Source organism: Caloenas nicobarica, chromosome 2, assembly GCF_036013445.1.
Source record: "Caloenas nicobarica isolate bCalNic1 chromosome 2, bCalNic1.hap1, whole genome shotgun sequence".
In the NCBI taxonomy this organism is placed as follows: Eukaryota; Metazoa; Chordata; class Aves; order Columbiformes; family Columbidae; genus Caloenas; species Caloenas nicobarica.
The window spans coordinates 73136471-73163848 of NC_088246.1; the positions used below are offsets into that span (position 1 = coordinate 73136471).

The 27378-nt window shown below is 39.2% G+C and overlaps 1 protein-coding gene across 1 annotated transcript; it reads left to right on the forward strand.

Moving 5' to 3' along the window:
- LOC135985006 (orofacial cleft 1 candidate gene 1 protein homolog) lies at nucleotides 1-27216 on the forward strand. Its single transcript, XM_065627927.1, has 6 exons — nucleotides 1-12; nucleotides 6376-6442; nucleotides 6745-6921; nucleotides 17890-17976; nucleotides 22949-23032; nucleotides 27002-27216. The coding sequence occupies exons 1-6, from the start codon at nucleotides 1-3 to the stop codon at nucleotides 27214-27216; spliced, it is 642 nt and encodes a 213-aa protein (XP_065483999.1).
- The last annotated feature ends 162 nt before the right edge of the window (nucleotides 27217-27378 follow it).

The window sequence follows — 27378 nt, forward strand, 5'->3', positions numbered from 1 at the left end:
ATGGAGAAAGAGGTAAGTGAAGAAAAACCACACTTTAAAACAGAAAAATTAAAGGGGCTATTCCTAGTGTTGCTATTTCATAATATTATTTGTAGTGTGATGGGAGGGGAGTTAGCAGACGTGTAGGCTCCTTTATACCATTGACAAGTCAAGGGGATGATTAACGAGAGTAGCAGACAATGTAATGGTAAGAGAAGGCCCACAGAAGTTAAACAAAAGTGCCTTCAGAATTTAGAGAATTCCCATGATCCATAGTTGGACCTCATTGTGCTTGTCTACTGTTTCTATTTTTGATTAGATTTATAAACACAGCACCACATATTTTCATGTGGCTCATAGCCCCAGGGCAGAGAGAGATTGACTGCACTGAAACTGTGAGGCTTGTGAATTTCGGGCAAAGGATGGAGTGAAATAAGTAGTGTAATTGTTTTTGTGGAGTGACCGTGGGACCTTCTCTGTTCTGAATTACACATGGTTCAACCCTTTGACCTAACCAACCTCGGCAATGCCTGGTAGATCTCCTAAAGCTGTGCTGAAAGGTCCTATCAGTGACATGTTGGAACATTATCTGCCATGTGAGATGTGTGCCAACAACCATATTAAACTACATTAATTACTAGTGAGGCTATGTTTGTGACAATCTCAACTTCATTTAACCCATCGTCATGTTAGTTATTGTTTAAACAGGAAGTACAAATGGGGACAATTTATGAAATCAAAATGCAGCACCAATGTTTTCTTTAATAAATTGTATGTTTTGCTTTGTTTTATTTCCCTTCCATTTTTTCCCCAGCACTTTTGTTCTTGTCATCAGCTCTGTAGACTGAGGTTTTTGAGGGCTTTTCTATCTTAAGAGCAAGAAAGTCTACTTCTTGGTACCTACACTAATATGCCAGTGAAATTGTTACTTTTGATGCAATTGTAAACGATACATCAGTTGACTGAAAGTGCCATGCTTGTTTTCGAGCAAGAAAGAAACATGCTAAGGTAGTTTATGTAAGGCTGAAAGATCACACATGGGTTATTTGCTTGAGGTACACCTTCACTGCTTGAGGTACACCTTCACTGCTTTCCACTCCAGCCAGCGTGTCTCTGCATGGCAACGCTTGCACACCTCTGCATCAGGGGTGAAGCATGCATTTCTTTTTAATTCTCATAGGCCAGACTCCGTGGGTAGCAAAGCTTATGGTGAGACCTTAAAAGGCAGCCCAGTATGTAGAAATTCAGAAGGATTCTTTGCACATGGTTTTTTTCTGAAACAATTTCTGAATTTTAAAGGGGAAGAGGCAAAAGCTCTACTGAGTGGGCAGTGTACAGGTTCAATCGTGCCTAGCTGTGCCCAGTATTATACTAGACCAGACGCATGGGGTTATATCTTCCACCTACACACTGAGTTGCTCTTTTCTGACAAGGCTTTTCCTTTAGTCTCATTCTCTAGCTAGAACAGGCTTAAATGAAGTGGGTATTTATTTATTTATTAATTGCTGCAGAGTCAGCTAAAAAATATGTTTGACCCTACTAAGTGTCATTCTCATTAGCAATGAAGAGTTTGCTCTCTGCAAAATCTAGCATGGAGTGCTTAAAGCAGACAGGTGCAAATTACAAGCTGTTTCTCTTTGGCTGCTATCCCTTAAATAGACAAAGTAATAGGCTAGGAGAAGGGAAAAGCTTCCAGCTGCATACAGGAAAGCTTTAACAGGGACTTAGCAGCTGGTTGCAAGAGTTAAATGCCGTAAATACCAACTAATGCATTTGTGTGTGTGTGTTCACAGAGGAATATGTCTTTAGTAAGGCTCCCTTTTTATGCGGGAGGATCATTCCTTGAAAACTGTGCTCTGCTTTATGTTGAAAGGCTAATGTTCTCGCTGAAGTGAATGAGAACAGAAGCCAACATACCTGTTCCTGTTTACCATCATTACACTCCTTAGAGCATTTCAGGCATTATTAGGTTCTTGGAGCCCTACCAGAGTAACAATATTTCCAGCTAGTTCTCTATTCAAACAAGGCCCTGAAGGAGAAAAAAACAAACAAACAAACAAAAACCAAACAACAACCCTCTCCCCCCCAAAAAAAACCACCCCACAACCCAACAACAACAACAAAACCCCAACAACACAACCAACCCACAAACAAAACCATGGATGAATCTGCTGAGCTAGTTTGCTGATGTTAGAAACAGTTGTTCATATTAGGAACACCTAATTTAATTTCATGAAAGAGACATAACATGCCAGTACGTGTATGAATCTAAGGTACGCATTTCCTAAAAGGAACTAAAACTCTGTCATTCCAAAGTTGCTCTTCTTTTTGACTTCCAGCTTGCATGGGGACTGCTGTCTGGAAGCAGTAACTTTAATTTTAACTCTAAGGCTGCTGATGAGGTCTGTCTGTGTGATCTTCGTAAGCAGATAAGGGTAGGGAGACAGCTCAGAGCAGAGCTTGTTTACAGCAGGACAGAAGAAAACAGCTAGACATAAATGAGGGCTGACGGTTTCATGAAGCACAATTGGTTGATCACAGATTCAATATGACTGCCCTGAACTGAGCGATGATCCGTACAGTATGCAAAATTCACTTTCTTGCTGGTCTGTGCCCACCAGCCTTCCAGCAGCTTTCCCAGAGCCCCTCAGCCACGGCTTTGAGTGGAACCAGAGCTGAACGCAGCATTGTTGTACCCAATTCCTTTTGACAACAATCACATTCTTTTAAAAACTTCATAGGTTTTAGTTGTCACTGGTTATAAATGAGGGTTTTTTCCCTCGCCGCTGCTGCTGCTGCCGCTGCTGTTGTGGCGCTCGCTGCTCTCCTGCAGACCCGAGGATGGCGGGTTCTGGTGCTCCTGGTTTTCCTTTGTTTCAATTGGTATCGAAAAGCAGGCGGCGGGTGCGTTTTAATGACGACGGCATGCAAAAAAACATTTAAAGGTTTAGGTCGCTTTTTGAGTGACATGGTGATTAGGCTGTGCTGTGCTCAGACGCTTCTAACTCCAGTTGTTTTTGCTGTAATGCAAAGGTAAGAAGGTATTTTTTGTAAAAAAAAGTTAAAGTCAAGACTTTGTTTTTCATCAGCTGTGGTGGAGCTTTGAGATAGGATGAATTGCTAGCAGCAGCAGCATCACCCTTTAAACTTTGCAAGCAAAGGACATCCCCTTTCTATGTTTTGGTTGTGGTTAGACAGATCTGATGTGTATTTTTTTATGGATGCAAGTTGGACTACCTCCACTGCAGGTGTAAACCAGCACAGCCTTTGTATCACTTGAAGCTCTGGCCTCAAGCTGTGTAACTTTGCTTTTCTGTAGGAATGCTTTTTTTGTGTGTGTTTATTTTTGGATAGTGTTCTACAGCTAGAGTGGTGGCTTTCTGTACAAATGTGCATTCATCTAGGTACGTTCACACAACTGGACTTTGCCTGAAAATACGGCAAGTGGTCACTGAAAGTGTTTTATTTAATTTGCTATTGGAAACCTATGTTTTGCAGGTACATGTGAAGTGATTAAAGAACAATTGCTTAAGACATAAAATTGCATAAATGTATACATTAACTAGTAGTGACTAATGATAAAAATGAATATAAAATGCCACTGGATAATTTCCTGCCTATTCTCTGATGAGAAGGCAAAGTATCAGAAGGGTAAGAGGGCTGGGGAAGGAAACCTAAAATGACGGGTGGGGGGGCAAGAGTGTAATCTACACTACTTAAAAGTGCTCATGTGTAAAATACAGAAGGATAAGGAAATTGGCTGGAGATGGGTATGAAAGGAAAATGTCTTCTAATTTCCTCTGAAGCACAAAGTGACATGAACATGTGTGGATTACACAAAGGCACCCACCAAAATACTCTGTTATTCAGTTATGTTGAGCAGTGATCCTGGAAGAATTCCTCTCTGCTGTTGAAAATCAGGCATTGCTTTCATTCTAAAAATATGAAATAATGAAAACACCTTTTAAAAACCTGATCACATCAAGGAAAAAGGGCATAATTTCTTTTGAAGTTCCTTGTAGGTGTCACAAGCCTGTTACATCAACTACTTAAAAATACTAATTTGCATTTGAGTGAAATGCCAAAGAATGCAGTCCATTGTGTCTCTGAAAAAAAACCTGCAAAATTTGCTGCTAATTACACTGAATGCTTAAAAAAAAATCCTGCCCAACAACTCCAGTGAAAAAGAAAAACAATAAAAAAAACCCCAAACAAACAAAACCAAAACAAACTCCAACAGAAAGATTTAAAAAACCCCAAAATAAACAAACAAACAAAATCAACCAACCAAACAAAAAAACCCAAGCCCTCAAACACAAAGGAAACAAACCAAAACACACACAGAACCCCACTCCAAAACATCACAACCCACTATGTATCATTGTTAGATATGGAGGAGGAGGAATACTTTTTTTTTCTTCTTGCTGTGGAAGGATTTTATGCATTTTACAGATTACAACAACTGAAGAGTTGAGTATGACCACTATAGCCTGCAATTGGATTTCCTAGGAAAATCTGACATGCAGAAGGAATACATAGAATGTAGTGAGGATCATCTTAATACCATCAAAGTTACAAATGTGTACTGATTTACAGCAGTTCAAAACTTGTCCCAGAACCTTTGTCTAGTTATTGTTTTCTTTAGCTGTTAACAAAAAGTTTAAGGTTTTGTGTAGTGGTTATATGTAGCATAATAAGTATAGTTATCACACAGCACTGTTAAAAATGCTGCTGGAATCTTTAAAACTGACTCAAAATTTTATGGTATGCAGGAATGCATCAATGCTTTAATATTATAAAAGAGATATAATTCTGAAGGCACTAACTGAGCAAATATATATTTCTGAAAGATTTTTCAGTTGTGAGAAAATCGAAAGCAGTAGGGTGAATTTCTGAACCTCTTGAACTCCTGTCAAAATTATCATTAACTTCAGTTGTGCTGCATCTGGCTTGTAGGAATTGTTTCTGTGATAATATTTATTTACTGTAGCTTTCAGAATGTGTCTGGTCATTTTTACACATTTGCATTTTAGTAGGGTAATAGTGTTAATTTAGAAGAAGTCTCCTGTTTTCAAAATAACATATATGCATGTGTGCATATATATGTCTATGTATGAGGATATTAATATCTATATTAATCTGCCAACAGTATGGTTCAGTTATTTTTGACAGATTTATTGATTGTGTCTGCTGCAAGCACTGTTGTGTGGTTTGTTTTTTTTTTTTTTAACTGGAAATTGACACCCACAATCAAGTGGGAAAGACGGATGCTGTAAAAATTGCAATATTTCAATTATTCTTGTAATTAATCCTTTTGTATTGACAGTTTCCAGGAGCTATGTTGCCAGGAGTGGTCTTTGTCACTGGACAATTAAGCAACTGGCTTGGAAAAAAAAAAAAAAAAAGTGCTGTTTTCAGAAACTGCAATGTGATGTTTGAAAATAAATGGGTCTGAACTGTTTTCTTACTTTGGTTTTGGCTTTGGTTAATACTCCTGGATGTGCTTTGTTTTAGGTAATCTTGCCTGCTTAGCATCTGTTCTAAGGGTCTGTAGCCATGCACTAGCCCACATGTGACTCTCTTGCTAGTGCTGCTCAAGGTAGTATACAAAGACAGGGTTTAGCACTTGGGCCTTCTTGATGGTAGTAACGTGACCGTAGATTTTTTTTTTTGAGCCTTGCTTCCCCACGGGAATGAACACGGAACTTGTGAGAGATTAGGTCCTCCAAAATCTCCTGCTCTTTGTTTTCACTGTAACCGTTGTTGGGAACTCTGATTTTAAATGAACTTCTCGTTGCTGTAATGAGTCCTGCTTCCCCTCTCCCCTGGACTGCGATCTCTCTTTTGTGACATCTTGTTCTAAATTGTTTTGGGGTTATTTTTACATTATTGCCTCGTACAAAGGGTAGAGCTCATTCATCTTTAGCTACTCTGTGATGAACGAATACACTGGTTATGTAAGTGGACCTAGAAAATAAGAGAGTAGGGGATGTCAGGGAAGTCTGCCTATAAATATGCTGCATAACCAAACTTTTCTAAATGATGTGCTGTGGTTCTGCAAGTGGAATAAAACAGTTGCTGCTGAATGCATACTGTAAAGAAAAGTCTTATAATGTTCTTCATTTGTTGAGGTTTCTTTGCATTAATTAAAATTGGGAAAAAAAACCAAAGTATTTTAATGTGACCTTCATTTGGCATTTGTTTTAACTTTTCTTTTCCTATTTTATTTAATTCTTCCACTTCTGTTGTTCAATTAGTGTTTGACCCCTTTAGCAGAGATGTAAATTAAATGACATTTCAATGCCATCCCATATTTAAAATACTGTGTTAGTTGTGGATCATAAAGGATGATCTTCGTTCTTTAGCTAATTTATTCATTTAACAATTTCCCTCCAGAAGTTCCAGCAGAAGGCTCTGAAGCAAACTAAGCAGAAGAAATCCAAGTCGGCTGAATTTCTGATGGGTGAGCCTTGCTTGATGAGTTATTGCTCATAATTTGTGTAAGGATTAATTAACTAATTACAGACAAATGGCTGTGGGCGAAATTTTGCTCTTGCTTGTCAGGGTGCAATTTGTAATTATTTTAATCATTTATTCTTTTTTTTTTTTTTTCCAGAGTTAATTTTAACCTAATTCTGTTTTGGCGACATTTGAGGACGATACACTTGAGTCTTTCAGCAAAGGAATTACTAGAAGGAATTTTCTGCTTGTCATTGAAATACACTTTGCTATAATGTGCTCTTCTGACCTCCTTGTTTTCTATAGTAAAAGAAGAGAGAGCAGCAACAGAAGGCATTGAAAATCCAGCTTTTAACATCAGCAGCACAGATCTTTCAGCATATCAGCCTTCAGAAGAGGAAGTTATTAGACATGACAAGCCAGATAGCACCCTTGCAGCTCACCAACAAAAACTCAGGCTGCAAGCCCATGCTGATCCAAGAGGTGAGACATCAAACCTGATTAGCCTCAAATGCGGTGACAGCGGTTGCGTTCTCCATCCAACCTGCATGTTCCAGGGCCTGCACCAGGCATTCCCGTCCCGACGTGTCCAAACAGGCGCCCCTGCAAATCCTGGATGGGAAACCCAAAATACTGCTGAAAACATTGGCTCTCTAAATATTAAGAGGCCTGGGCTCTGTCTCCATGCTCCAGTGACTCCCTGTGATGGGGAGCACGAGGATCAGGCTCTTGTGGCAGTGATTCCCCATCATTTCTGTCAGGTTTGGTTTCGGAGGCACCACAGCCAGTCCAAGCTCACAGCTGGCTGTTGAGCATGGAGGAGTGTTAAACAGCTTACAGATTTGGTGGTTGATTGTTGTCCTTAGGTCTCCCATATGCCCTCAGTCAATCAGTATCTTGCCTCTGCTTTGTCTTTCATTATTTTGTTTCAGCCACTGTTGCTCAGATGCTTGGAGCAGAGAGTCCTGTTTGTTCGGCTTGTCTAGGGCAGCAATCCTGGCTTTTAAGCTCGGCTTTGATGCAGCATTCAAAAGAGTCACTGCCTCAGGAAGCAGTCTGTTTATTATTTAGGTTTATTCAAACAAACTATGAGGATCTTCACTAATGTCAGTTTTTGTTTTGCAGAGTGTTGATATCTTTTAACCTGTTATTTAATGATTCCATTTTGGAATTATTATTACTGCTGATTGTTACGATTAATGGTTATTTTAACTTAGTAATCTAGTGACGAAGAAGGTGAGGAAGACAATTTAAAGGCCTCTTATGAGCTAAATGAGGAAAATCTTCAGCCAAGATTTAACATAAAAGCAAAAATGCCTGAAGTGAGACTCAAAATCTTCCCTAAATACCCATTAAAAAAATTTACTTTATTGGACTATGTGTTCTCATTTAACTTCAAGTGGACTATGTGCATCCATGAAAATGCAAATATGCGTTTAAGGCCTGTGACCTACCAAGGTACCAAAGTAACTGGTATGGATATGAAAAGTCCCGATTACTCAGCATTTCCCATTAAACTCACAAGCAGCGATGCTGCTCGCTGAGTACCCTTGCATGCCAGCCCAGGTATTTAAATGGATAAGTGCAGGCTGGTGAGCAGAACTTCAGGCATTTGCTTTTGAAATGATGGACCTTGTTGTGTTAAGATTTTATCCCTGCAGGACTGGAGAACCCATGGCTCCTAATGGCCTCTTGCAAAATTAGGTTTGGCTTTCCATTTAGCCTTCATATGACTCTGTGCTGTGCTGCACGGAGCAGGAATTCTTCGTCTTTCCTTTGCAGCCTGTCAGAACAGTGATTAAGCAGACAAAGGGATTGATTGTTTTTTAATGAAATAGTCTATCTGGCAAAAAATGAAGTCGGGCTCACTGGAGACTATCCATGCTTTCAGTCGCCTCTTCAGAAATTCATGAATAGTTCCCTCAAGAAAACAACACATTTTTTTTAAAGCCTGAAATGTGTTTTTAAACATTTTGATTTTTCATCCTGAGTAGCATTTTGTTCAAAAAAAACCCTAACTGAATATAATCTTTGTGAAAGGAGTAGAAATTGTTACATTTCGGCTGGAATGCAATGACTTGATACACTGGTAAGTGTTTCTGTAATGGGAGAGGAAAGCTTGTTGAGAATTGGAAAATTTTGTTTCCCAACATTCCGTCTCCCCCCTTGACCTTCTGTTCATCCAGTTAACCAAAAAATCAGTTATTCTTGTAGCTCTGCCTCTAAGTCACGCAGCTATTAAAAAAAAAAAAAAAAGTAATTCATTCATACCATCATAAAAAAAGTCTAGATTGGAAGAGACCTCTAGAGATAATTTGGTCCAACCTTGCATTAAATTAGTCTATCTTATGTCAGGACTTGTATGGCACTCACAGGGGCTAGTTCAAATTTATCAAGGGTTGCTAATAAAGCAACAGCTTCAAGCCTGTCCTGAAACCTGGGAAAAAAAATTGAAGTAAACCTTCTAGTAACTCATGAACTAATTTTCCTCATTCCCAAGTATAACAATACTTCATTAAAGACAGAAAGGAAAAAGCTAACTGTATAGGTAAATGCAGTGTCACATGAAGGTAGTAATGCATAAATGGTCGTATTTCACAGTTCTCAGTGAAGACTAGGTCTACAGGTGGCTTACCCCTTCATGTGGCAACCTCATGATTTCGGACCACCAGAGCCCAAGGGATTGGTTCTTCAAGCCTTGCTTTGCTTTGGTCCATGTTCATAGCTACTTTGCATAGCTGCTGTCACCTCAGCTCATAGCAAAAAACATACATGGTGTTGAAAACTACAACCATCCTCTAGCAAAGGGGGAACTCTTACACAGCTGCTTCTCCTCCCTCTCAGCTCTCAGGAGTCACTGTGCAGTTCACAAGAGAGCTTTTAACATGGAAGGTTTTTTTGTTTGTTTGTTGTTTTACACTGGAAGCTATTTCTCTAGGAAGGGGTGCCCACACATGCCAACATGACTCGTCGCCCCAAACTTTGCTATGCCAGGAAAATGACAGTCCTTTCGCCACTCCATGCCAAGCTTTCTTAAGGGAAATGCCTGCCAAGAACAACAGCACAGCCCAGGTAAAATAAACATGCTTTAGGCCCCTCCACTGCTCTCTTTCAATTTTCTTCCCCTGATGCTAACAAAATACTCCTCCTTTTGGGGTTTTCTCCCCTGCACAACCACTGGGTTCTCTTCCAGCTCTCAGACCCCCAGGCTTAGGTTCAGTTATTATACTTACTGGTATTTGTCAATTGTAATGCTCGTTGTTAAATTGTACAATTTAAAACCAGTTATAACCTTAAGCAAAATTATTTCATCACAGCATTTAGCAAATTACAGGTTGAAAACACGATATAAACCTCAGGCTTGATTTTCAAGCTATGGACTTGAAGACAGGGCACGGAGATGGCATTGCTTGTCTGTTACCTGTTCACCCATCACCTGTGTCTTTATATGGTAGCAAATAATAGCTGCAGGAGTTGCCATCACTTCCTCCATCTTGCAACAGTGTCGCAGCCTGTTTCTCTGTCAGCAATTCCTGGAGGGAAGTGTCCTCTAGTAAAACCTCCACCTACTTTTGAGATGCCTTCTCACACACCTCTATGCTAAGAATATCAGAAAGGGAGTGTGAACACTCAGGTGCATGTTCAAAACAGCCTTAAAACCTGCTCCTGGAATTTAGCTATGTCTGCACAGGAGGCTGCTCTGCAGAACACACATCACTTGAAGACTAAATAGCCAGTGCAGAGGTTCATGCTGTTGCAACTTGACTGCATCTGCCCCCAAACAGCTTAATTCACAGCTATGTTCATGCTATATTGACTTTTCTGTTCCCTTTCCTCAAATAACAGAATGTCTTCTGAAAAGGGGAGTTTGTGAACTGATTATTGTTTTCAAGAAACTGATTAAATCTTTCCAGTATATTTTTTAAGAGGCTTTTCCACTTTTCAAACCAGATTGGTGGGGACTATTTTTGTGACTCAAAGTGCAAGGCTTCTGTATCCTTCACTTGTGGGGAAACTGAGGCAGAGCATGAGGCTTCGTCTGCAGTCACCCTGAAGGCCTGTGATGGAAATAGAAATAAAACCTCTGGTTTCTAGACTAATGCTCTGTTTCTTAAGCTATTCGGTGTCTTACACTGTTGTATGTCCCATGATGGACAAAATTCCAAATTTTGTCGTCATCATCAGTAGACCACCATCCAGAAATAGGCCACTGAGTAACTCTTTCTGCTGTATGCTTTCTATCATTGCTCTTATACGGTGAAGTCTTGATACTGCTTTTTTATGTTTTAGAGACCCAAGGGAACTGGCTGACTACTTACTCAGATTGATCTCCTGATTTTTTTTAGCCAGCTAATTGGTTGCTGTGTCTTCTGCCCTATTTTATCTTCTAGATTCTATGCTGACTTCTTGCTGATCGCTCCTATCACATTCATTTCTTTCACATACTGCTTGTGAAATTAAGGTCATCTGGCAGTGGCCTTATATTTGCCAAACTGTGCAATTTATTTGTTTCTACTCAGAGTTTCCTTGAGACTAAGTCTGACCAACTTTTTACCTTTCTCCCCCTAAGCAAATATTGAATTTGCCAGGAATTTTTATGTTGGCCATCCCTATGGGAGGTGTAATAGACAAATTTCCCTAGGAAAAATACTTGGGGTTAGATCACCCAAACTCAGAGTGACAGGAACCTGTGTCCACTAGTTTCTCAATTGTCAGCTGCCCGATCTCAAGATAAGCCAATATCGGCTTTTCTCTTTTCTTTTTGGGTTTAAACCCAAAACACTTTTTAATGTGCCCTAATGTTCTAGCTGACTTCCTAAATTCTCTGCCCAGCAAAGGGTTTTCAGCGTTTGTTCTGACAAATTAGACTGTGATATTTCTGGGATGCTGACCATGTGTGCAAGCCGCAGAATCCAGGCGAGGGGCTTTTTGAGCATCCTCCCACTATGTGGTCTGCATTGCACCTCGCACTTGCATAAACACCTTCAGAGACTGTGATGCTCTATGACTCTTGCATGGAAGACGAAAGGCTGTGTTCTACTGTATCCCACGCACTTGTACAAAGGCTAGAGGCAGTCTGACCCTAAATGTTGATGCTCCAAGTTACAGTTGTCTCCACATAACAAGAAGTGTTCATTTCCCCCTCCCCCCTGCCTCGTCATCCTCAATACACAAATCTTTTTTTCAAAACTAGGTTACCTCCTAAAATCAAAAGCTCTAACTAATTCTACCATTTTATCTGCAACAGTCACTGTTAACATCTCATATCATGCTCCAGTAAATTTGCCCACAGAGATTAACAACATTTGAGGGAGCGGAAAAAAAAGAAGAAAATAAAGAAAAAGGAGGGAAAGAAAGCTCTTTTGATTGAAGACTAGGAACTATTCTTCTAATTAGCCCAGGTACAGTGTGGCATTAACTTGGCCATACTGCTTTTGGCAGCAAATTAGCGTCTCTACATGGTGTTCTGCTGTACCGCCTCCTAGCTGCAGAGCTAGGTTAGATGTATTTAACACAGGACTATGTGCATCCTATGGGCAAAATCACATTACAAAATAGAGCAGTTCTGCTCCTTATCAACAGCCAATGTAGAGAGGAGACTTTGCTTAAGGAATGGTTACTGTCAAAGGTGGTTCAACTGCAGCAGGGCAATACAAGCACTTTCTTGCTCAAGCATGTAACTGAGTGAGTATCTTGACCTGGGAATATACAGGGAAAAATAGGGCTTTGTGAAGGATCTGTGTGGGATATCAACTTGATGAGAAAAATATCAGCAAGTGCAGTCTGCTTACAGAGACCTGGAGACTGAAGCTTTTTGAACAGGGTCTAATTTCATTCTAAAGAGTTGCCAAGTACCTGCTGGAGAGACAATGAACACAGGTGAAAAAGCAGGCATCTGTTGGAAACATTTGTGCTACACGTGAAGGAAATGGGAGCTTGAGACACTGGCTACTTCTGTTGGACAAAATGATTTGGATAAAGAATGGCACCAGAAATATGAATCAAAACTGTACTCTTGTTTTCTTAAACAATGGCAAAGTTTATATCTAATAATTCAAGTTCTGCATATGTGGTTCTGTACTTTCTGATTCCAACAGGGACTTGAAATGGAAATGCCAAAACCAGTATGCACAGCATGATGTATCACCATGTATGCATAGGAATAAAAAGGGTTGTCATTGGAAGTAATTTTGCGTTGAATTACACAATGTGTAATCCAATTGAAATCAGCAGAACGGCACAAGGTGTAATGTAGTGTGCAAAACGTGATCCATTGCATGCAATTTCAAGAACAGGAATACTGTACAACTCATCTAAGTAATGTGCTAAAATTGAATTTCTGAAAGGTAAGGGAAGAAGAATTGTGAAGAATGGATGCATTTTATAATTGGGAAATACTCTTTCAGGAGGTGACAGAAAATGTATTTTTAAGGCTAAATGATTACATTTGGAAATTGTTTGCTTCATAATAGTGCTGTTGGACCCTTGAAATTCAGCAAGTTCCCTCATTGGAATAGCGTGGCACTAGCTGAACCTACCAGCCTGAGAGTTCTTGGTAACCACTTTCCCCATTGACATGTGTTACATTATCTAATAATGTTCCTAAATGAACTCTCTCATCATCAGTAAATCTTTTTCTCATGCCTTCGACCAACAGCATTTCCCCAGGAAAGGCAGCAGGTCTTGCACTGGTGTCCCTTGGCACAGTGCTCTCTGTTGCCCACAGGGAAAAAACAAGACAAAACAAACAGAAACCCCACAGTTCCCATGCTGTACCTTTGCTTAAACAGCAGCAAATGTGATAAGTCTTCTAGGAGTGGAGTGGGGGGGGAAAAAAGTGGGTGCTGTGAGTGCGGTACATCATTGTTTGAGTGCTGGGGAAGGCACAGCATGGTCTGTGCTGTCAGGCTCATGAATGGCCCCTCTGCCAGTGTCCTGTCAAAGCTGACAAGTGAGTTTATTCAAGGCTTGCAATATAAACATAAGACTCATTTATGTGGTTTACTCAGTACCTGCTGTCCCTGCTGAGGATAAGGAAAAAGACACCTGATAGCTTTAAGACTTTTTAAAAATTCAGAAGTCACCCAGCGATGGTAGCATTTAACTAGCTATGTTTTCAAGATATCTACTGTCCAGTTACTTGCTTAATTCTCTTCAGTTTTAGGATGTCATTAACACAATTTTTTTTATTGAATTCTGCCTAGTACTCATGAAAATTTGAAGCTCTATGTAAAACACTCTGGGCCCTCATGTATTTGATGATATTCTGGAATAACTTCATGTTCAGCAGGAATCTTATTTTAGATCTACATCTAAAATAATACAGGTAATATTTATCTATGCTTATACTATAGATGATGGCATTAGATGTAAATCTAAAATAGTAATAACATGTCTTAAGACATTCAGCTTCTGTACAAAACTAGATCAACCTATACAAATTTAATTAAAGTTATTTGTAATGGCCATGAGCTGAGTTAAAGGTAACAGTTATGGTTCAGTAAAGACAATTATAAATCTAAACTAAAATTATAACTCCTAATAAATTCCTATTTTTTTCTCGCTAAAATGAAAACACAGAGTTAACATTGTTTTGTGGATTACATATCAATTCACTGTGTCCTTCAAAATTAACATTTTATTTTTAACATCTTCCTAACATTTAAATGTGAGTAAATCCAGCAACACAAAATTTTGGAATAAAAACTCGAAATGTTTTCTTGCAAAATTTTTGAACTTTCCTAAATTATTTTCTATTTTTAAATAATTGTTTAAATCAACTAAGAACCTATGAATTCACTGGAAATCCAGTCAGTGTTTTACTGTCCAGGAACTCTCACTGTTTATGCAGTTTTTGTTGATGATTTCTATTTTTCTTCACTTCCACAGTTTGTGAGTGTGGTGTGTGTGGTGTGGTGTGGTTTTTTTTTTTTTTTTTTTAAGGGAACAAGCTTCTTTCTCCTTTCTTGTGCTTTAATAGTTTTCACTTATTTTTTTATAACTCCAGAGACTTTTTTTTCCAAAGTGCAGATTAGAAGACTGGAATTTCATCTTTCCAAGATTCCTCTGTCTTATTCTAATGCAAAAGGCTTTTATGCGTTGCCTTAATAATGCCCAGTAACGTTCTACCAAGTCATTGGTAGAGACATGTGTTGACCACACTGCTGCCTGAAAAAGGCAAATTTTCTCTGCATTCTGTCTTGTAATGAAAGCTGGTTCATGCCAAAATTTTTGCTTCTATCCCTAAGACTCACCATTATTCTGAAAACAAGCAATAGTAAATGCTTATTCAAGCTTTTAGTAATCAGTCACCTGGTTATTAATAATTCCTTCATTTTTACATTGGTCATGAGGCACTTAAATCCAACAGAGTTTTGTCTATTCTTTCATTAAACTAAACCCCTAGATCAACAGTACAATATGACTGGAATAATTGCTTGCCATCCAAATTCCATGTTGTGCCCTTGAGGTGATATTGATACGGGCTACCTGATCTCTTTGTGGAATAGAAGACACTGTAGAAATGTATCTTAGTCATGCCATTTCTGTGGTAACTGAGGACATAGACTGTATAATTGACTATAGACATCTTAGCTTAAAATCTATCTTAGAGTTTCATCCAGTCCTAGTAATACATGTGCAGTCCCATGGGCTGCATCCAAGGATTATGTGAATTTTATTAGCAACTCCTCCTGCTTTAATTAAACTGTATAAATTCCCACCTGGTCACTGTTGTGCCAACACCCTTCTTTCCATTTTTTATTTGCATTTATAGATAATCTGTGGTTTTGCACTTCAATTCTGATTTTCTGAATTATCCATTGTGTTTTCCACATGAAATATTATAACACAATTTTGAGGGGTGAATAGGGTTTAAAACTGAGTTAATCAGTTTGAGCAATCCTCTGAATCAAAGCAGTGACCTAAGTTTCTGAAGTGGGCCAAGACTTTGTAGGAGCAGGTATTCAAAATAACTTGCTGACTGAAAGCACCAAACTGCTGTTGAAAATATCTGCAAGCAAGCTCTATATTAACATTTACTTTACTGTGTTTATATCACGAAGCAGAATGATGTGAATTCCTTAGTGCGCTGTTAATTTACATGTTATACACTTTCAAATATTTCCAAAAGCAAATGTGAAATGATTAGTAATCTGTTCACATACTCATAAAATGTTATTAGCAAAATGCCTTGGGCAGTATGTTATGCTGACTAAAATTGATAATTCTGTATTTTAAAACTAAGGTAACTCCCCCTGCCCCCAACAAATCTTGGGACCTGCCCAGAGCCCAGACTTCCTGATCACACCAGTTTTCAAGATGTATGTTGAGCTGAGGGAGGAAAAGAAAAAAGAAATGGTGGGGGTGGGTGAGGGAGTGGCAAAAAACACCCACCAAAATCCCCAAGAGCAGTAATCTAAGGTTTGCAGTGATTTTGACTCTTCAGAAAGCTTCACTGAAAGTCTTCTGTACAGTTATGCTGTTTAAGATGTCTTGTTACCTATAAAATCACTATCAGGAGGTGATTCTGGCATTCTACCTATGTAGGTTTTAAAGTGTGTACATTGCTCTGGAGAAATCAAGCCTGATTCTTTTTAATTATGCATAACTTTCTATCTCTAGTTGTGTGTGGTTCTGACAGAGACAAAGCCCTGGACAAAAGATCTCATACTCCTCAAAGAAGGGTAGAGGGTGTTCTTCTTTTAGAGAGGACCAAAGAGTAAGCTGTTTAATGGTATTTGTCAATGTATCTCTTTTTTTGAATAATGGTTTCCATACCTCGAAGACTCAAATATAACATGACACTTCCTCCTATATGCCTATTATTCTGTCCAGAAGAGTTGCCCAAAAGTCTGCTTCTCAGATTTTCACACCAGACCCACAGGATAAAGAACATGCGGTATTAAAATTCAATAAAAGCTGTCATGATACTAAGGCTGCATAAAAAGCCTATACGCTAGCTGAGTATTGCTTGTATGGTTGCAAGATACTTTCCAGCAATTTACATTTACATATATGAAATAATTGAATAAAGAAATGCATCATCATTTTCTTTTTTTAGCACATGGGTGAATTATTTTACCAACATGTGAAGGGGTGTTCATTTAACATCACAGTGCTTTGTGCTAGAGAAAAACAATTACAGTGAATAAGGTAGAATAGCTCTGTTATTGCAGTACATAAGACTTTGATTACATACTGCCAAGATTCATACCAGCCTAGTAGTTGTTGACAGATAAAGTAACAAAAATGAAACTCATTTATTCTTTCTTTATTGAGACCTCAAGGTAAAGCAAATTTTCAGTTCTTGTACTTACTACATTGAAGGAAGAGAGACTGACAGTCAAAATGTACCAGTCCAGAAATATAAATTAAACCTAGTTTCATATCAAAGTTTCATTTAGTCTCTGAAAAGGAGCTGCTGCTTGGATTAGTTTTGATGCTAGAACAAATACACTGTAGACTACGACAGTGTTTCTTGGATGAATTAACCCCCTTGTACATTTAGCTGTTATGTATTTTCTAGGATAGATATCTGTGTCTACTCAAGCAATTTTAAAATTTGTTATGAACTTAATTATTTTTCTTTTTCCCTGTTTACCAATTGTTTACTGTGTTTGCAAGCCTAGTGAATGTGAGGTTGGTTTTAACAGAGTGTAGCACTTTTGCTGAAAGAAGGACATATTTTGAGGAAAAAGCTCTCCCTCCCGCCTTGTGTAAAGAAAACTCTTCTGGCTTTTACTGGGAGATCCTTCAGGCATCTAGACGCTGCATTATTCCTTGCTAAGTTCAACAAATGATTTTTTTTTGTAAACTTGATTAGTTTCTAAAAAGCAGATAAAACTAGCTGTGGAAATGGAAAGTGCTAAAATGAGTGGTATTATCCCATCAAAATCTTGGATTAGTTACCTAGCCCAACTGAATATAATGGTTGTTCAGATTAATGAGGCAGTATTCTAGTATCTCCTCTGTAATTAAACATTTTTCTGGCTGAATACAGTATTAAAGATGCACCAGACGTTGAAACCTCAGTGGTGAAATTTAAAACTGTTGAAATTGAAGGGGTCAGCTGTGAAACACAAATTCCTCTGCAGCACGGGTAATTCACTTGCACAACGTGTTTCAAGAATAATTTGGCTAATGTGGAGATGATAAGCTTTTTTTTTTAATTTATTTTTTCTTATCTTTCTATCATCTAAATTTGAGAATTTTTCTCATTAGTTCCTGAGCAAAAGCAACATAAAGTGCACTTGTTTCCAGAATTACCTTTTCTGACATTTCACAAGATGATAATTGCAGTACTAGTAGGCTTAGAGGACTTGTTAAAAAAATTAAGCTTATAAAGTAGCAAAAAATGCCCCTTTGCTTGCTGGTGTCGATTTCAAAATTAACATTTTGGTTCATGTGCTTCTAATAATCGCTGACCCTTACTTCATGTGCTTTCCACAGGAAATGAATACAGCAGAAATTACTTTGACCCGTTGATGGATGAGGAAATAAACCCAAGGCAGTGTGGGATGGAGGTCAGTGAAGAAGGTGAGGCAGAATTAAGTATGTAATTTTGGTGTCAGAATATTCTTTTCCATTCATGAAAATGAGGTGACAAAGATCACATATGCAGTTCCATTTAAATATTGAGGTTTACAATTTAAATTATAAGTTTTAACCGCTTATATGCAGTATGTGTAGTCTTTGATCAAGGACAGTGAGTTAATGGAGAGGTAAAAGCAAGGCTGTGCTGTATTCACTCTGCTACTCCAGCAAAATGAAGCACTTTCCAAGAACGTTGTCTACACTACATTCTCCTTAATTAATGAAGGTAGTCCAGAACTCAGTAGTAAGCTGTAGATTTTTTGCAACCCTACTCCCAAAGCTGTTCTTGGAGAACAATTTTATTACTGAGCTGAACATGTGTTGACTTAACAGAAGGAAAGCCCAGAATCCATAACAGTTCCCAGCACATGAGGATTTCTTTTTTTCTTTTTTTTTTTCCCCTCCCAGTTTGGTTGAGATGTTTAGCTTTGCTGTCTGTGGGCGATGGCAGGGAGTGGGAGGGTGTGACTCTGCAGAGCTGAGAGAACAGAAGTTATGCATAGGTATGAGAGAGATTAACCAGGAGGCGTTGTCGTTCCCTGACAGTGGAGGAAATTTTCCTTCACTGTCATGGCTTTTAGATTAAAAAAGGGTGGGGAATGGGCCTGCCTGAATTTGCATGGACTTAAGTAAAAACATCGTCATGGTAATGAAGTGCTTAGCTCTGCACTGAATGCTTTGGCCCAGGACCTGTTGTTAAGCACTAACAACCCAATATCAAGCAAGACCTGGTTCTCCTGTGTTGCTTTCCTACTCCTTTGCTTTTTTAAACCTTGTGCTTATTTGTACTGCAGGGCATCTCTAGATACACAGCTGCAATCAAATCTAAAAAAATTTGTCTACTATAAAGGGTCTCAAAGTAGGTCACTTCTGAAATCCACGAGAAAATTTTACTTTGAGTAGGTATGGAAGTTTAAGCTTTTGAGGTGAAAATTTGTGTGACTGAGGAAAGCAGTCCCTAATGCACGTCAGTAACTTGAATTACTGTGTACTGGTGAAAAAAAGTCAAGGTTTATCAAGAGCGAATTACACCTAACCCCTGTAATTTCCCTATTCATTGTACAGGACAACAATGTAATACCTTAAAAGTCAACTTCTGGCTCAGAGTTCTTAAGTGAAAGATTTTGTTTCTGTAGGTGATGCCTTTGTTCATCTCATGATTAGGCTTTATGAGCCACGATCTGCTTCATAACTAGAGAATGAAAAGCAGATTAGATTTCGTTATTTGTGTGTGTGTGCCTGAAACATGTATGGATAGGGTAGTGACATAAGGGACACATGGAAGCACAGTTTCTGTTGTGCGAAAATGTTCTATTGCTCGCAAAATGTTTCTTTGCCTGTGTTGAGGAGGCCAAGTGATACGCACTTAACTTTTTTTTTCTTTTTTTTTTTTCTCAAATCTGGTACAGATTAAAAGTCTGACAAAGTCCATTCAGTTTTAGGTCGCAGAGGTTCTCCTCCCACTCTACTCTGCCCTGGCGAGACTGCATCTGGAATATTGTGTCCAGTTCTGGGCCCCTCAGTTCAAGGACAAGGAACTGCTAGGGAGTGTCCAGCACAGAGCCACAAAGATGATGAAGGGAGTGGAGCATCTCCCCTATGAGAAAAGGCTGAGGGAGCTGGGTCTCTTTAGCTTGGAGAAGAGGAGACTGAGAGGTGACCTCATTAACATTTATAAATAGGTAAAGGGTGAGTGTCACGAGGATGGAGCCAGGCTCTTCTCGGTGACAACCAATGATAAGACAAGAGGCAATGGGTATAAACTGGAACACAGGAGGTTCCATTTAAATTTGAGAAGAAACTTCTCCTCAGTGAGGGTGATGGAACACTGGCACAGGCTGTCCAGGGAGGTTGTGGAGTCTCCTTCTCTGGAGACATTCAAAACCCGCCTGGACGCCTTCCTGTGTAACCTCATCTGGGTGTTCCTGCTCCGGCAGGGGGATTGGACTAGATGATCTTTTGAGGTCCCTTCCAATCCCTAACATTCTGGGATTCAGGGGTGGGAGTGGAGAGGTGGTTTATAGGCACTTGCATATCAGGCTAGACCTGAGATCTCTGTGTGAACAGCCATCCTTTGACATACCTCCTTTTTCTCTCCAGCAAAAATGTCACTGAAAGGTTGGGGTAACACTTGTTTATTAAAGGTCTGTTAGCTATGGTACTGGCCTCAGGTTGCTTGCGTTGACATCTGCAGAGCAGCTATAATGTTTATAATTACCAACACTTCTGCCAAGAGCAAGTCTTCCACCTTGGAGATATTCAAAGTTCATCTGGACGTGGTCCTGGACAACTTGGCTCTAGATAGACCTGCTTGAGCAGGGTGCTGGACCAGATGACCTCCAGAGGTACCTTTCCACCTCAACCAGTCTGATTTGGTGATACTTAGAAACCAGATTCATTGTCTGTTTTCCTTTTCCTTGCAGAAATGTTAAATGCGTGGAACTATGTACATAGTAGATGGAGATAAAAGAACAGTCAGAACTGAAGTCTGGTCCTGCATGCTCATCCTCTGATTGGAAAACATAATGGCTTACTTTCTCTTTCCATATAGCAACTAGTTACTAGCAAGAGACAAAATCAGAACAAGATTAAGAAATCAGTGCATGCTTTAAAGTTACACTCTTCTTATGACTTCACCAAATCAGGCCCAATGCCCAAAGAGAATAGCTGGTGAGGAGTAAATCTTCAGCCACTAACTCTATTATACAAGTTAAATATAATTTTAATGTGTTCATTGTATGGGATTCTTTAATGGGTTATTCTGTGAAAATGAAGATATTAGCAATTCTCTCTTCTATACTTGATAAATTAAATTTGCTCTGGAAATTTGTCTGAGTTGATAATGCCCTGAGAACAAACAACACTGCATTATGGATTTGCTTTTTCCTCCTCTCTCTCCTTCCCTGCCAGGGGAACACTTCAATGTTATATGCTAAAAGAAATGTAAAAGATTATGTACTTGCAGAAGAGATTTGCAGAAGCCTCCTTCTTTGAACACTCAGTGTATCTGAAAGACTTGGCTCTGAAATGTCATGGTAAAGAAAATTTATTCTTCAAGATTTTTTCACACACTCAAAAAAAAGCCAACCAAGGTTGCTTGTAGCTATACTTCAGTTCACCTCCCCTCTATGCATTTCTTTGGTCTCCTACATGCCTGTCTTCACTGACAACTTAGAGAAGTCTGGGAGACCTGAAGAGAAGACAGTCTCAACTGGTCATTCCTTGAATACAGACACTCAAAGTGATTTTTAGGTCTCATGGAAAAAGGCGTGTATGATTCTTGTTTCTTTTAAAAATCTGTAGATGTTACTGGGAATTTGAATGACTGACCAGTCACAAGACCAAAATTCATAATGTGCTGTAATGACTAATCATGCTAGATAATGACTTAGTATTATGGACAGCAAGGTAAAATTTCTAATAAAGATCCAAAATCACATTAGAAAATAAATTAAGTACTTTGATTTTTATTAAGAATTAAACAGAATTCATCTGGCAATTTTAATGTAAATAATGATTTCAACTAATCTATTAGCAGAATTAGCAAACCAGTTTCATTCCAGATCAAGATATAATATTGCTTACCTTTTAAAAAGATATCATTATATATTTTTAATTTTAAACTGTCTTTCATAACTCAGAAGAAAATGACAATCACCTCTACTATGAAACTAGCTCTGTTGTATTGGGTTTGCATGGCAAGGTTTGGTAGCAGGGGGGCTACAGGGGTGGCTTATGTGAGAAGTTGCTGGAACCTTCCCCCATGTCTGATAGAGCCAATGCCAGCCAGCTCCAAGATGGACCCACTGCTGACCAAGGCTGAGCCCATCAGCCATGGTGGTAGTGCCTCTGTGGTAATATATTTCATGAGGGAGGGGAAACTGCTGCAGAACAGCAGCTGAAACAGAGGAGTGAGAATACGTGAGAGAAACAACTCTGCAGACACCAAGGTCAGTGAAGAAGGAGGGGCAGGAGGTGCTCCAGGAGCTGGAGCAGAGATTCCCCTGCAGCCTGTGGTGCAGACCATGGTGAGACCAGCTGTGCCCCTGCAGCCCATGGAGGTCCATGGAGCAAAGATCCACCTGCGGCCTGTGTAGGGCTCCATGCTGGAGCAGGTGGATTCCTGAAGGAGGATGTGACCCAGTGGGAAGTGCACACTGGAGCAGCCTCCTGACAGGACCTGTGGACCCATGGAGAGAGGAGCCCAGGCTGGAGCAGGTTTGCTGGCAGGACTTGTGACCCCATAGGGGACCCGCGCTGGAGCAGTCTGTTCCTGAAGTATGGCACCCTGTAGAAAGGACCTACACTGGAGCAGTTCGTGAAGAACTGCAACCTGTGGAAGGGACCCGCATTGGAGAAGTTTGTGGAGGACTGTCTGCCATGGGAGGAGTACTTCCCCTGAGGAGGAAGGAGTGGCAGAGACAACATGTGATGAACTGACCACCACCCCCATTCCTCATCTCCCCATGCCGCCAAAAGGGAGGAGTTAGAGAAAATGTGGAGTGAAGTTGAGCCTGGGAAGAAGGGAGGGGTGGGAAGAGGGTGTTTTAAGATTTCTTTTTATTTCTCCTTATCCTACTCTGACTGGATTTGTAATAAATTAATTTCACTGAGTTGCGTCTGTTTTACCCATAATAGTAATTAGTGAGTGATCTCTCGTTGTTCTTATCTTGACCAATGAGCCTTTTGTTATATTTTCTCTCCCCTACCAAGCTGAGGAGGGGAGTGATAGAGCAGCCTGGTGGCTACCTGTTGTCCATCCAGAGTCAACCCACAACTCTGAAAACTATTTTTAAATGTCAAATGACTTCTTAACTTTTCTATTTGAATATCATTCTTTATAGTTTAAATTAGTGTTTCCTGAAATACTACTGGAAGAAACAATAGATATTTCACTGCCTTTTTTTTTTTTAAGATCCTGTGAAATTTGATGAGCAAATCCTGTATGATAAGCTGATGAAGCTTCTAGATGAAGAAAACAAGATGCCAAACTTCCAAGGTAAATAACAAAATCATTTGCATAAAGAAAAATAAAACTCTTGATTCTGGATGTGGGGAGGAGGATGGGTAATCCATCTGCTTCAACTCAGAAGCAAAAGGGATGCTGACTTTAATGTGAGCCTCTAACATCTTTTTCCTCAAATGTTTTTGTTTTGAGTCATGTTTATGTGGTTCTAAGTGTAACTTAAGTGGTGTGCTTTCTCTGGGCTGTTTCATTGCATGTTGAATTCCACCCATAGGAACGAAGGCTGGCAATGGCACTGTTAATATGCTCAAAGCTAAAAATCTAAATCCTTATTTAAGCTTGTAAATGAGTGGGCCACAGTCAGATCCACTGATCATGCCAGATAGTGTTTGAGGTTATCTACATTAGAATTTACAAGAGCAGACAAGTAAGAAAATTATTTCTGTGGCTTTGCTAGAAAGAGCAAACTGATGTTCCATCTACAGCAAAACAACAAAGTGTAGGAGAAGAGATTTCTTCACCTCAAGCCAACAGCCTTACTTTGGCTTCACTTATTTTCACAGGTATTAACATCCACTTGATTCATGAGACTGTTACTACCAGTGTCTTTCCACAAGGTGCACGTCTGCTGCTCTCCTCTGTTTCATCCCAGGAGAAGTGGCATATGAACATGCCCCAGTTCTTAAAAGTGCCATAATGGGTATCAGAGCTAGGGCTGTGGGTGAATGTGCCTCATCCCAGTGGATTTTTTTTATTTTTCTTGGCTCAGGTGAATAAAATCCAGAAAAGAACAGGATTTTCCTGAGAAAATGAGGCTTGTGCCATCTGCACCTCTGCGTGTGTGTTTCAGGCTGTATTTATATCTGCCTATGTTTCTACTTCACAATTTTTGAAACTCTTGTCCTCTTCCAAACCATTTTTTTTTTTTTGACACGTCTCACAGGTCTGGCTTCCCTACCAGTTTTATGGAAGTGGGCAGCTGAGCAGAGCAAACAAGTATTATTAATGTCTCCACCGAGGGAAAAACTAATATGGGCGTTTGACCCCTATTAAACAGCAAAAAATCCATAGAAAACTAGGATTCATTTGGTTCTACTCTTACAGAATTGCTTCTTTTCTTCATTTGACCACTGAGCAGAAAAATCACGTAGTCATACAATCCTAATTAATAGATGATCCCCAAAGGAGAGGAAAGAACATGGCTCAGACTTTATATAATTGTATATTTAAAACATTTTGTCGCTGAGTAACTTGTTAGTCACTCTTGTGGTACGTGTTAAATCAGATAAAGCAACTTAAAGGCAACATTGGTTGTTTGTTTTTTAGGGAAAGATGGAGACTATATTTTTTTACCTAGGGATAAAATTTCTCAAACAATGTAAGTTTGTGATCTGTGCACATCTAAAATGATGCTAGGTGAATACCATAGTTTTTTTTCTATGATTTCATTCTTTGACAATAACTGAAAAATTGAAGTGCGATGTTTTGCAGCACTTTGTTTGAAAATTATGTGTAAGCTTTTGATGTACCTTTTTATCTACAATTGATACACGTAGTCTTCTAGACCCAGGCAGCCAAAATGCGTTTTCCATGTGGAGTTTATAGCTGCTTTATACATTCAAACCCATGCTGAGGTGTAGTTTGCTGGTGAACCTACCCTTCAAATTCTCATCTCAGTGTTTAAACCACTGCTGTCTGGTGGACAAATGCAGAAGTAAATGAAGTTACAGGCAGCTAAACTGCATATGCAAATACAGCCTATGCTAAAGAGAAGAAGCATTTAAACTATGTGGAAAGTGTGACTTGCAGTGTTAAACACAGTCAAGGCAATGAAAAGTTTGAGGCAGATACTAACAACCTGAAGAAGCCAGTTTTTAATTCATTTATTGATCTATCAATGAATTTCCTTGTAAATTTTAATCTGTTTTGACCCATATGTATGAAGTAGTAACATTTTTAGCATTGTGGCTGCTTCTGTACAGCGAGGAGGTGGATGCTTTGTTTTTGTCAAGTGTTGCTCTGGGGCAGCAGCTCAAGCCTCTAACCTGTGGGTCATTTCACATGAGGAGCAACCTGATGGTGACAGAGTTTCAGAGATCTCTTTGCAAAGCCAGTGTGGAAGGAATAGACCAGCTGAACAACCCTGTTCTCTCCCTGTCTCCAGCTGAGGCAAATCAACATTTTTTCCAACTGTGTTTAAATGAGCGTATGTATCTTTTAATCAAATATTTTTCAAATCTGAATCAGTTATTTCTCTCAAAAAGGCTTTTGAAAATGTTCTCTCTCTCTTTGTTCTTTGTACATGAAACGTGCTAACGAGCCCAGTGCCTTCAACCAAAACTGAGTTCACTTGATATGATTCCTCACAAAAGTAATTAAAACAAAGAAAGAAAAATTATATTTTGATGAATCACTGCATGGTCATCTTTGTGGACTGAATGTTTTTATTCCTTTTTTCCTTTTTTTGAAATATATAAGGACTAGTATCCTAAGATGAGAATGTGCAGTCTTCCTAGGATGTAAACTTGCACTGCTCCTGTGAAACAGTAAAGCAGCTGATTTATACCAGCTGAGCATCTGGTCCATTGTGTACAACATAGCATCGATGGGAACAGGAGATGCTCCACCTTCTGCTGTTGGCACTTTTTCCTTTTCCAGTACTTCCTGGATTTTTCTCTCTCCTAGCCAAACCCTTAATGTTACAGTAAATTTAAATGTAAATATGGTTTTGTTTTTGCAGTTAACAGTTGTAGGTCAAATCACTTTTCATTAGGCTTGTAAGATGCTACATGAAGAGATTGTGTACCCTAAGGTAATGGTTTGGGTGGTTTATATGTACCCTACACTTCCTCCAACATGATTTTGAGTTGTATCCTGTTGTAATTAGATAAAAAGCCACCCTACTTCCTGTGTGTTGGTGGCACTAAGGTGATTTAAGTACTTGGGAGGCTCAACAATTAAAGTCGTTAAACGACGAGTAGTGAGCAAAACTGAAAATTTTAATAGCCTTAGTTTTATCTTTCCTTTTCTGGACTTCATTAGGGAATGAGAGACTTCAAAGGCAAGTGAGAAAAAAATATTTTAACTGCTTTCATGTCTTAGGATGGACAAAGAGAAAACCAAATAACTCGATATGGCTGTTTCTTGCAGAGAAAGGCACAGAGAATTATAAAAATGTGCACTTACACCCAGAAATATGAAGCAAGAAAGATAAAGTCATCTGTGGACAACCTGATATCTGTCATTTCTTGGTGATCCTAACATGGAGGAATGAGCAAAAATAGTTGTCTTTATTATTTATGACCCAAACTAGTGTTAGTACTGTAGCAGATATCAATGAAGATCTATTTTTTTTATGTAGCATGGTGAATTAAACTGAAGAAAAGACACAGCTTATCTTTACGACTGACTTTATGAATGGGATTTATTTTCATTTATGTGCAGCATAACCCTTTGGTTCTGCATGTACTACTGCAGTGAAATCAGGGGAATGATGTCGCTGAGGGCAGAAATGGACCCAATTAATTAGGCAGAAGCTGCCTGCACACACCTGGAGGAGCAATCTGATCCTCTGGGGTGAGTGGGGGGAAAGACGAAATTCTGGGTTTGTCTCTGCCTTAAATTCCCTTTCAATTACAGTTATTCCTCCTCTTCCTCAGGAGTGAAAGCTAAAGTCATTCCAAATCCCAATTCTTTGAAGATTTACAGGAGAATGAAGTGACTGTCATAGTGCAGGGAATCCTTTTTACAATTATTTAACGAACAAGCTGCACATGCTGGATTTGTCTGTGTATGCAGACATCGCTCTTGAGGAGAGTTTTCCTGGTAATGACACTCAGAACCTGCCAGTTAGTCTAATACTGTTATTTATTACTGTTCATTTTATTGTATGAATTGTTGTCTTAAAATGTTGCTGGACCAAAAATGTGCACTGAGAAGGTACTAACCAGTGAATGAACTCCCACTTGCTAAGAGATAATCTGCCACTTTTGTTTCAAGCAGCCTATGTCGCCAGTGAAGATTTTCCAGACTCTATGATGCCTGTCAGCTCCCGTAAAGCACATGACCTTCACAGGGAGCTTGAAGATGAAGTGATTCCTTCATATATTGAACAGTTTGAGAGAGATGTTCAGGATGACATAATTCTGCTTGGCAGCTTTTCACTGGAGCAGGTCAGAGTTAAGAACTATAAGACAATTTTATCACTTGCTTCATAACATGATGCTGGCTTGTTAACCTCACACACCCCAATTCTATTTCACTGCCTGGTGATACATATATTGAAAGGAGAAAAGAAAACCCATTTCATTGGCTTGCTTTATGTGACTGGCACTTTTCTAAGCTAACAGCAGCACCCTTATCTTTGTCTCCATTTCAAA

Bases quoted from the DNA above. Each gene is read 5' to 3' on its own strand.
- LOC135985006 (XM_065627927.1), top strand. The intron at 6,922-17,889 runs GTGAGACATCAA...TGCTTTCCACAG, and splicing joins AGCCCATGCTGATCCAAGAG to GAAATGAATACAGCAGAAAT. The intron at 17,977-22,948 runs GTGAGGCAGAAT...TTTTTTTTTAAG, and splicing joins GATGGAGGTCAGTGAAGAAG to ATCCTGTGAAATTTGATGAG.